At 46.1% G+C, this 10,560-nt stretch overlaps 2 protein-coding genes and 2 non-coding genes across 4 annotated transcripts in view; 2 read left to right on the forward strand and 2 right to left on the reverse strand.

The window, feature by feature from the left end:
- The window catches only part of LOC123280562 (uncharacterized), a 32,875-nt gene extending 27,145 nt beyond the window's left edge, over positions 1-5,730 (forward strand). The window contains exons 1-2 of the mRNA XM_044757729.2: positions 1-5,034; positions 5,212-5,730. The exon at positions 1-5,034 is cut by the window's left edge and continues 27,145 nt beyond it. The gene's annotated coding sequence lies outside the window, so the exon portion shown is untranslated. The remainder of the gene's footprint in view (positions 5,035-5,211) is intronic.
- MPZL1 (myelin protein zero like 1) overlaps positions 1-6,692 on the reverse strand; it is a 57,122-nt gene extending 50,430 nt beyond the window's left edge. Inside the window, exon 1 of the mRNA XM_044757730.2 lies at positions 5,740-6,692. Coding sequence (XP_044613665.1) covers positions 5,740-5,830 — 91 coding nt within the window. The 5' untranslated portion in view covers positions 5,831-6,692. The remainder of the gene's footprint in view (positions 1-5,739) is intronic.
- Positions 6,693-9,724: 3,032 nt separating this feature from the next.
- On the forward strand, positions 9,725-9,796 carry TRNAP-AGG (transfer RNA proline (anticodon AGG)). The gene has a single exon. It is a non-coding gene; the product is annotated as a tRNA-Pro (tRNA).
- Positions 9,797-10,488: 692 nt separating this feature from the next.
- Positions 10,489-10,560, reverse strand: TRNAP-CGG (transfer RNA proline (anticodon CGG)). The gene has a single exon. It is a non-coding gene; the product is annotated as a tRNA-Pro (tRNA).

Below are 10,560 nucleotides of genomic sequence, written 5' to 3' on the forward strand. Positions count from 1 at the left end.
TGCTTAGCACATAGTAAGCACTCAATAAATGAGGGTAGAGCAAAAGGAATAACATGAACTTAGTTTTATGTCTAAATAGCCACATTTTGGTCAACAACGGATTGCACATATGACATACGACGGTGGTCCCATAAGATTAGTACCATATGGGCTAGGTGTGTAGTTGACTACACCATCTAGGTTTGTGTAAGTACCTTCTATGATGTTCTTTGCATAACAACACATGAATACAGTTAAACCTAAGAACTGGGTACAATGTGTCACAGTTGCTAGAAAACTACTTAAGCTACAGGCCCTGACAGTAGATTGGAGGCATTATAAGGGATCATAATTTCTAAAGAGACTCTGAGTTTGGAAGAAAAAAATAAAAAGAATAAATTACAAGAATTTATCAATGAAGTCATCCTTCTGTTCTTGGATAAAGGCCTAATGGGACCAAGGGAAAATGATAAATGAATAAAAAATTTCAGCAGGCATGTGCATTCTCAAAGATAATGAATACATAAAAAGGGTTAATGGCAAAGATATAAAGGGCCCAGGAGACAAATACAATTTCCCAATTTAGGCACTACGAATGGTCAGACAGTCAACTGACCTCTGCCTTTTTACAGCAGCCAGAAGTCCAAGGACGTTGGTCGGGACTCTAGGGCATTGCTAATGCCAACCACTTGGTAAAATAAGAGTGGAAAGGAAAAAAGGAATATCACTGAAGATATATGAAGGCTTCATATCTCACCAGCCCTAGGACCAAGAGCCATACCATACTTGAGGTCTCAGGAGATGCTTCTAGTTCTTCTAATAATTAAATTCCTTTTGACAGAGGCTAAAGACCAAACTAATCTACAATGAATTCTGTGCCCAAGCAAACCATTTATTCTCTCTTTTAAAGTGATACCAGTGGTCTTAGAAAGCAAGATTAAAATCTCTCCAAGGTTGGGGTACACACGAGATGCATGTCCTATACAGAGAATTCAAATTCTCAGACAAAAGATACAACTTAAATAAAATCACCCTTAGGCTGCAGTTAAAAGATTCTAATCATCCAGAAGTGATTGTGGCTGAATTGACTCAACCTCAGTGGGGACGGAAAGGAAAGTGAGAAATATTTAGCAGGAAGACCAGCATTTACTAGATGGAGGGGAGGCATCAATATTTCTGAAAAACTGTCTATATCAGGTTTGTCCAATGAAATTATATTTTTAAAACTCAGGAGGAAAGATCAACCATTAACGAAATCCCATAATGTATCCTTTGTAAGTTTAAAAAGTAATTATTTTGTGACACAAATAAGTATACTCTGTTTTTTTTATTTACTGCAAATCTTCATAGTAGATGAATCATATTTTTTTAAAAGTGGTGAGTGTCAGGAATTCAATCTTTCCTTTGCTGTGCATTATTTCTTTGAGTATGTGCACCCTGTCTGACACATCCCACTGGAATCTAGGCCCCCTGCTGCATCCACGGGACCTGAAACCGCCTGGTGCCCGCAAGGGGCTCACTTAGTCGAACACACAGATAGAGACTCAGTGAAAACACACATTTACATTCTATGTACTTTTCCCATATCTCTCTCTTTCACTTAATATTTGTCTTTATTTCTTCTTTTGGCAGCATCTGAACCTAGTGAATTACCATAACCTGGAGTTATGGTAAAAACAAGTGGTAGAATATTAAAAAAAAAGACTAAGTTTTGTTTTATTATCCCAACTGATAAATAAGTAAAAGGCTGAAGGAGTTGGTGATGAGATCTGGGGCCTTTCAATGACAGAGATAGTGGCTCAAGTCTAAATTTGGTCAACAAGCCTTGGAAAAGAGAAAAGTCCTATTGATAAAAGAGTTAGATCTACAACAAACGTGATAAAATAATTTAAATACATAATAACCAGTAATTCTAAAAAAACCCTACAGTGTTTAAAGTATTCGAAGAATGTTAACATATTCCATCTGAAGAAATATGAAATGGTCCTAAAAGAGTGAAAATAATCAGATAATGCATGAGATCACACTTGGAAAAAACATTTCTTCTTTCAACAAATATTTATTCGGTACCTACTATGTGCCAGGCTACATCCTAACTACACATTGCAAACTAATGAACTGTTGTGAAGACATGCCTCATTGCTGTTTAACAAATATTTATTAGTACCTATCATATCCACTATACTAAGTACTAGATACTTCTATAAACAAGATAGACACTATCTCTGTCCTAGATTCTAGTGGAGGAAAAAAGAGAAGACAAACCACATAGTTAGAAATTACAATAAGGAAATAAACGAAAGGCCAGGAAATGATCCCAGGGAACTCCTCTGGATTAGGGTGGCTGGAGAAGACCTCTCTGAGGAATGACATCTATGCCAAGACCTCACCGACCTCACCAATGAAGAGGAGCCAGCATGGACAGTTTTGGAGAAAGAGCATACCAGGCAGCAGGAACAGCAAGTACAAAGTCCCTGAGGTGGGGAGGCCTGTCAAAGAGCAGAAAGACGGTAGCGCGGCTTGAATACAGTCAGCCAGTGGTGCCAGGTGAAACCAGAGAGGCAGGCAGAAACCAGGTCACAGAGAGCACTGTAGGTTATGGGGAGACACTGGGATTTCATTCCGAGTGCAGTGGGAAGCAATGAAGAACTTTTGACAATAAAGTGACATGATCTGATTTGCATTTTTATAAAAATCATTCTTGCAGTTACGTGAAAAATGGATTAAAAAGAGATAAGAGGGGGAAATGAGGAGACCAGCTGGGAGACTGACTATCCCAGTAACATAGGCAAGAAATGATGGTAATTTTGACTAAAATGCTAGGAGTGCACCACTGATAGAAAAAAAGGAGGTGAATTCCAGATGCATTTTGGAGATAGATGAACTGACTGGATGGGGCGGAGGGATGAAGGTCAGAGAGGAATCGAGGGTGGATCCCAGGTGTCTGGGCTGAGCAATTAGATGGTCGGTGGTGCCACTTACTGAAATAGGCAGTGCAAATCACTGAGATTTATTCTTCCTACACTGTGTGCTCATTCCCATCCAAGGGTCACCAAAGACATTCCAAGTGCCACATACAGTGAATCCCGACTGTATTCAATCTCCTTTCATCCGACACTGCTAACCACTTCCTCTTCCTTAAAACTTCATTCTCTCTTGGTTTCTAAGACACCAGTTCTTCTCTTACTCATGAGCTTCCTTCTCAGGGCCCTGTCGCTGGCCCTCCACTATTTCCTTCAATGTTCTCTCCCATGGTGACCTCATCCAAGCAATCCACAAACTGCTAGCCACAAAAAGCCTCCCACATCTGTATTCCCAACCAGAACATCCTCCTCATCTCCAGAACCTTTTACCCAACTGATTCTGTGCATTTCTACTGGGATGTCTCAACAGCATCTTAAAATCAACATATCCAAGAGTAACGTCATCTTCTTCTTCCTCCAACACTCTTATTCGCTCCTCTCATATTCTTCATCTGTGAAAAGCCCCATTTTCCAAAAACATGCCCAGCTTCCCAAGCTCACAACCTTAGGATCATCTTACACTCCTCTTTCAAGCCCACAGCAAATCAATTTCCAAGCCTGATCAAATTTACTTTCTAACTAGCTCATGAGTATGTCCCATTACTTTAATTCAGGTCTTCATCACCCTCCTCTGGATTATTACAACAGACCTCTCATTTCTTCAGCCTCACACCACCCTAACCCACCCTTCACATCTCAATAGGCAGAGAAATCCTCGTCAGGCTTCCCACAGCCCTTAGGATAAAATCCAGCCTTTTGAACAGAAAACAAGGTCCATTGTGAGTTAGTGCCTCTGGCTGGCTCTCCTGCCTCAACTCCCACCATCTGTCTTATACACTCCAACCTCCACCACACACCCACAACAGGGTCACTCATGACTCTGGACACACTGTGTCCTCCCCCAGTGCCTACTCAGCTTAAGCATCCCTCTCTCCAGGAGCCGGAACTTTGAGGTCTGAGATGACGACCCTCCTTAGCACTCTCACAGCACCCCATTATCAAGACTTCTTAGATTCCTCATCACACTGTGTTTCTCCTGCTGAACTGGAACTGCTGTGACGGCAGGGACAATCCTTCCGAGAATACTGCATAAATGTTTGCTGAATAACTGTGTCTGGATCAAACTCAAGAAGCTTTTCAGTAAAACATGAACTAATCTGTACAGCATCCATGACCAGGAAAAGGTGACTTGGCAAGAAGAAACACTGGGTTGTCTTCTGAAATTACCCAATAACATCAGCTGCTGACTTGCACATACCAACATCCACCTTTCACTACTGAAGAGCTAGGCAGGTCCAAGGGGTATGGAGCTTTATTCTGATGATCGTTTCCTATTAGCAGCCATTTATATTTAGAACTTCAGTCCTGCTACTTTTAATACCCTGACTTTAATTACCATCTCCCTGACTGCTTCCCCCTCAATGGCCATGTCTGACCTCTCATGCATAATCATTGCGTCTGAAGCACACAAGCTTTGCGATAAACCTGACTTTTAGCTATTCCCTACGTGTTCACTTAAACACAAATATCTCCACCATCACCAACAAAAACTCCACACATTCAACTTTTCTTTTTCAGAAGAGACATTTATACAGGCTGGATTGTGTCTTATATATACAAAGCACACCTCCACCTGTCAACCCGGGTGGGTGGACCCGCTTCTACAGCTATGCTTTACAGCCCATGGAATCATTGGTTAAACCACGTTTTCCCTGGGTCCAAAGATTACATTAAGGACTTTTCCATGAAAGAAATTACTGACGAAACCCGTATTCAGACACTGTGATGCAACGGACATTTTGCGAAACAAAGGAAATGAAAAAGTCTACGTGGTTTCTGAGGAGTTGGCCCTGTTTATAACCATTACTTAACCACCTTCTGAGACAGCAACAAGTATTCTGCCTCGAACACCACAAAAAGAGTCCTATGGGAGACACCGCTTCACACGTCCATAGAACTCATCCAATCCAAGAAATCGAGACTGAGGTTTACCTTAAATCTGACACACGGAATTTGGCAAGAAAAAGAAAATGTGCTTTTAAAAAAAATGTGCTTTTTAATGTCCTGTGTCTTGTCAAACTACGGTGACTATGTGGGGAATTACCACGGAAGTGACCAAATCCTTTTGAGCCAGGTCATTTCGATGGTATTCCCCGATCTTTGCAGCCTAACCCAGAAGTAACGTGAATTTCTTCTTGGTGCTCTGCAGACTACAGAGACGAGACAAACAGGACTGCAGGACTCTTCCGTCACCGAGGCTTCAAAACCGGATTGGAGAGCATTGGAAATGGAACTTACGACGCAAAACCGAACATTCGCCTAAACAGGGAAACAAACCCACAAAGGCCCTGCAAATGAAAAAGCTGCAACCTTCCGCCAGCCTCCCAAAGGTGGGAAACGCCAGAACTCCGGGTTCCTGAACCAGAACGGCAGGCGGGCCTGGGGCACCCGAGTCACCGTGCGGAGGGGGCAGGAGACCCAGCGAGGGCGCGCCGCGGCCGCCCCCCGGGCAGGGGCAGCTGGGGAGCTCCCCTCCTCCGCACGCGGGGACCCGGGGAAGAAAGGCTGCGCGCTCGCCGCCGGCGGGCTCCCAGGCCGAGGGTGAGGCCGCGCCCCGTCCCCACCGCGGCGCCCTGTCCCCACCGCGCGCAGGGCCCGCGCCGGCCACGAGGGGCGTGTGCCGACCCGCGAGCCCGCCGCCCTCGCCCCAGCCCGGCCCGGCCGCAGCCTCACTCACAGAGCCCGAGCGCCGCCGCCAGCACCGACCACAGCCAGCGCCTGCGGTGTGGGGCCGCAATCACGGCTCCGGCCCCGACGGGCGCTGCCATCGTCCTCCCGCCGCCGCGCCCCTGGCCCAGGCGCGCTCTGCGGTCGGCTCGGCTCGGGGCAGGGGGCTCGGGACTCGCCGCCGCCGCACCGAGGGCTTGCCACGCCGCGCTCCCCTCGGCCGGCCCCAGCCGCCGCCAGCCAGCAGTCTGCCCAGCCCGAGCCCCGCCGGTTCGGCCGGGCGCTCATTGGCTGCCCCGCGCGCCCTGGAAGGACGCGATTGGGAGGCCGCCTGTCCATCACCCCTCTCGTGGGGCGGGCCCCGCCTTCCCGGTCCCGCCCCGGCTCCCCAGCCCGGCGCTGCAGGCTGCCGTCGGGAGTCCTCTGCCTGCGTGGCTGGCTGTCCCCGCCGGCCCCACGGCCCGCCAGCGTCTCCCCTGCTCTCCTAGGGTCCCGTCCCACCCATCCTTCATTGTCTCTCCTCGCCGAGGGCTTCGGCGGGTCTGTCGGCGCCTCTGTTTCAGCTCTTCTCTGTTTGAGCCTCGCCTAAAAAAAAAAAAGCAATTCATTTACCGGAAAAAAAAAAAAAAAAAGGTACGCTGGGGAGAGACTTGTGATTCAGTCGCCAAGAGAGAACACATCTCCCGCCTCACCCTGTCCCCAAGGCCTGTCCTTTGCCTGGACTAGAAAGTGCATGTGCTGCAGTTTGAGAAATCTACTCGCTTCAAAAGAAGTCTCCATCTTGTCTGAATCTCCTCTGAGGAGCCCCCGCCCCGCCTTTGGCTTAAGAAGGGGTGGGAACTGGGAACTCTCTCCCACTACCTGGAACACAGATGAATGTGCTTTTTGTTTGCTTTGCTTTTGCAAACAAAACGTCGCTCGATTTGTCAATAAAATATTGGGATAGGGGAAGTTGCTCACCCTGACTCAAGTGTCCTGGCTGACCTTGCTCAACTCGGTTACCTTGGCCCAGAACGGTGTCTGCTACCTACTGGTTGCCCAATAAATACTGGGAAGTGTTTGGTAGGGTCCTTAGTTGAATAGCGTACAAAAGGACAGGGAGGGACAGGAGCAGGAGAAAGATGAGGCAGAAGGAAGAAAAGGGAAAATCCAGGTGGGGAGGTCCGTAGAGTGAGGGAAGGAACGAGTTTCCGGTAATTAGCACAAGGGAGGGGACGAGCATGGTGAGAGAACGCAAATGCAGCCGCTCCTTTCAGGGTGTTGTGGAAAGTCATTCTTACGTCCTTCCTGATATTTTTGCTGTTTTCGCTTAATAGCCTTGTAGTACAGCAAACTTGTAATAATTGCTTTAGCATTAGTGAGAGAAAACTAAAAGAGCATGACAGATCATTTTGCCCTATTTCTCTCAGCAGATCCTTAGGAAGTGTGCCTGGAATGCCATCGGTGGGAAAGAATACAAATGCATTAAGTTAGTAACGCCTCTGTGCTGTAGAACACCAAGTCTTACTCTTCAGGAACACATAGTCTGCCAGGGTAGACAAACAGGTACTGAACTAAATTTTTTTAAATGCTTGAAGAGAAGGGCACATAAAGGACCACCCCAAGGCCAGCAGGGACAGTAGGACTCAAAGACACACATAACGTGAAAAGCTTCTGCTCTGTGATGTACCACAACACACATACCTGCCTCTTCTGAGCACCACTGGCCCAAGAGGAGTCTGGGAAAGATGCACAGAGGATGTGGCATTTGAGGCAGACTGCAAAGAATGGATAAAGGTTCACCAGAGAGAAACAGGAAAAGCAAACTCAGCAACAGGAAAGCAGTTCCAGGTGCAAGAAACAGTGGGTAAATCCTGTGTGGTGTGGAACTTTGGGGGAGTGAGGGAAAGAGGGGAAACAGAGAATGTTAGAAAAGTGGGCTGTGGTCCTATTTTGCACAGCCTTCTTGTCTTTGTTCTGTAGGCATCAGGAGTGATGAGAGGGGAGTGACGTGTTCAGATCTGTGTTTTAAACGGGTGACTGCTGCAACAGACAGGCAAGCTAAATCAGTTTCATTAACATTTCTATGGAAAGAATGTCTTAATCCAGGAGAAGGGTTGCATTTTTGCTAGAAAATTTTGAAAATCTGAAAATTAGAGCTCTAGTGTCTCTGGTGTCCCTGGGCACAGAGGCACCAAACTGGGTGAACAAGAGTAATGGGATCCTTAGAAAGGAGATGCCAGTTGTGATAGGGGAAGGGTATGTCACCAGGCTTCTTCATTCACTGTGACTGGGATAAAATGCTCCTCCAGATCTTCCGTCTCCCCGTGCCCTGCAACCATCTCTGTACTACCGCTGCTTCCCAGAGACCTACAAGGGAAGATGTGCCCTGGGGAGGGGTCCCGGCCTTCCTCTAACCGGGAGAGAGCTACTTATTGGGAGTTAGGCAGTTGGTGTCCTGAATCTTGTCACTGTCAGTCTTCCTGCATCATCGTTGTGAGGGGCACGTGAGGTCTTCCAGTGGAGCCTGCAGAGCAGAAGGGAAACTCTTCTTCAGTCACTAGAGAGAAGGAGGAGTAAGGAAAAAAACTCCAAAATGATAATAACTATAGTAAACTCTAGTGGCAAAGGAGAGCAGAGAGACCTCTTAATGAGCGTAGAGACTACGGTTTTCAGAAATCTGAAGTGGTTGCAATATTTCCTAACAAGTTATATTTTGTAGTTTCCCCATTCTCAGGACAAATCTAAACTTCTTGAGTGTCCAGGGCACGTTTTTTCTAGTTAAGTTTTGATGGGTAAACTATCCTGGTGTCTAGAACTAATTAGCATTTTAAAGGTTGTTCTTATGCTTGTCCTTGCCTTAAGCCTTAAGAAAAACTGAAGACTCAAGTTAGGACACTTTCAAATAAAGAAGGGTGGGGACCGAATGTTACAGCTCCAAAATTATAATTTACGGGTGTCAAACCACAGGAAGAAAATTGACGATTCAGTGTCTGGCACATAGTTAGTGCTTGTAAATGTTTGTTGAATGAATGAGCAGTCAAATGAATAAACTGATGAATGAATGGTATATGAAATAAAACAGATAAACAGGTCTATCTAGGATAGTGACGCTGTCTATCTGTTGTGTCTTATCTGTTTAATTATTTGCTAGAGTGACAATTCACAATTACCAGTTGTCCAAGTACCAAAATGTAGTATTGTTAAGGAATTTGGAACAAATTGAAGTCATTCAGCAATTATTCATTGAGTGCCAGCTTTGCTAGTGTAAGCCTCAGTACTAAATATTTAAGAATCTAAAATATTGTAAAGAAGCCATGCCTTCTTTATCTAATTAAAGCTATTGAGACAACTGGGCACCAATTATACAACTGGTTAGCCAATTATACAGCAGAATTCAATGTTGATATTGTTGTGTTGTCCTCCAATAAATTATGACTAGAGGAGACAAGACTGCAACCCAATTATATACACATTCAACTAGTTTTAATATGTTAAAGAATCTTTTTCTGGGAAGGTTAGAGTTTGGAATTTATCCAAAAGGGAAAAGGTTTTCCAACCGAAGAGAATAGTTCGAGTGAGAACACAGAGATGGGAATTCGCAAGGCTGGAAAGGCAGTGCTTTGAACTCTCGGATAAAAAGGATAGGCGAGAAACCAACAATTTTACTACTATTGGAAGGCGCAACATCCAGAACTCGTAAGGGAGAGAGTTTGGAATCTGTCTGCCACAGGGACAGTCCCACACACTCGCTGCAATTTATTAGTCATGAATATGAATAGACTTAAGCTTTTCAAATTAAAAGGTAAATATTACACTGGTAATGACACCGTCGTCCTCTCCTGTGTTACTGATTTTCAAAGATCAAAAGAGAAAAGAAAGAAATTCGAAAACTTGAACGGTAGAACGCGAAAACAGTCGAAAGATAGAAATCCAATACACGAATAACCACTTGGGGGCGCGGGACTAAGTAGCTCCACTTTCCTTTGTCATAGCGGGAAAAAAGTAACCACGTCGGCTCGTTGGTCTAGGGGTATGATTCTCGCTTAGGGTGCGAGAGGTCCCGGGTTCAAATCCCGGACGAGCCCTGTTTTCCTTCCTTGATAAACTGCAAATTACGGAGTTAATTTTAGAATAGGTCACTAAACATAATAAATACACCTTGGTGCGAAACACAAAATTGAACTTAGAGCACACTTTACATTCAAATAGCATTAAAAGACGTAGCGTGAGAACGTAGAAATGTTCCAACTTCGTTAATGCTCTGAAAGCGCCGTCGGAGGCGAGCGCGTGCCAGGGCCGCCGCGTGCGTTCCTGGGGCCCCCAGGCGTGGCTTACACATGCCCGCGCCCGCGCACGTGCACAGGACTCGCAGGAGGGGCCCGTGCCCCCCACCCCGCCCGGGACCCGCGCGCCGCCCCCCGCCCGGGACCCGCTCTCCGGTTCACCCTGGGCCCGCTCCTCCGTGGCGCCCCCTGCCCACGTTTGGAGGTAGCGTTAGAGGGGTGTCCAGGACTCCGCACGAGGCATCTCTTTTCCAAGGCGTGTGCTTTAAAGGGTAAAGCAAATTTGACGCCTTGCTCTCCGACGTACAGTAACCGTATGTTGTACGAATTGATCTCATTCGGTCCCTTACTTGGCAAAATTAAGAGGATCAACATTCGAGCTCAGGGGACCAGAATACTTTCCTGTAAGCCTCTAAATGGGTTGTGGGAGGAAGAGAAGAAACTTTTTAAAATTTAGGATGTAGACAGAGAAAGAGAGGGAGGATAAAAAGCCTGGGCTCGTCCGGGATTTGAACCCGGGACCTCTCGCACCCGAAGCGAGAATCATACCCCTAGACCAACGAGCC

The sequence above is a fragment of the Equus asinus genome, chromosome 25, assembly GCF_041296235.1.
Source record: "Equus asinus isolate D_3611 breed Donkey chromosome 25, EquAss-T2T_v2, whole genome shotgun sequence".
Classification (NCBI taxonomy): Eukaryota; Metazoa; Chordata; class Mammalia; order Perissodactyla; family Equidae; genus Equus; species Equus asinus.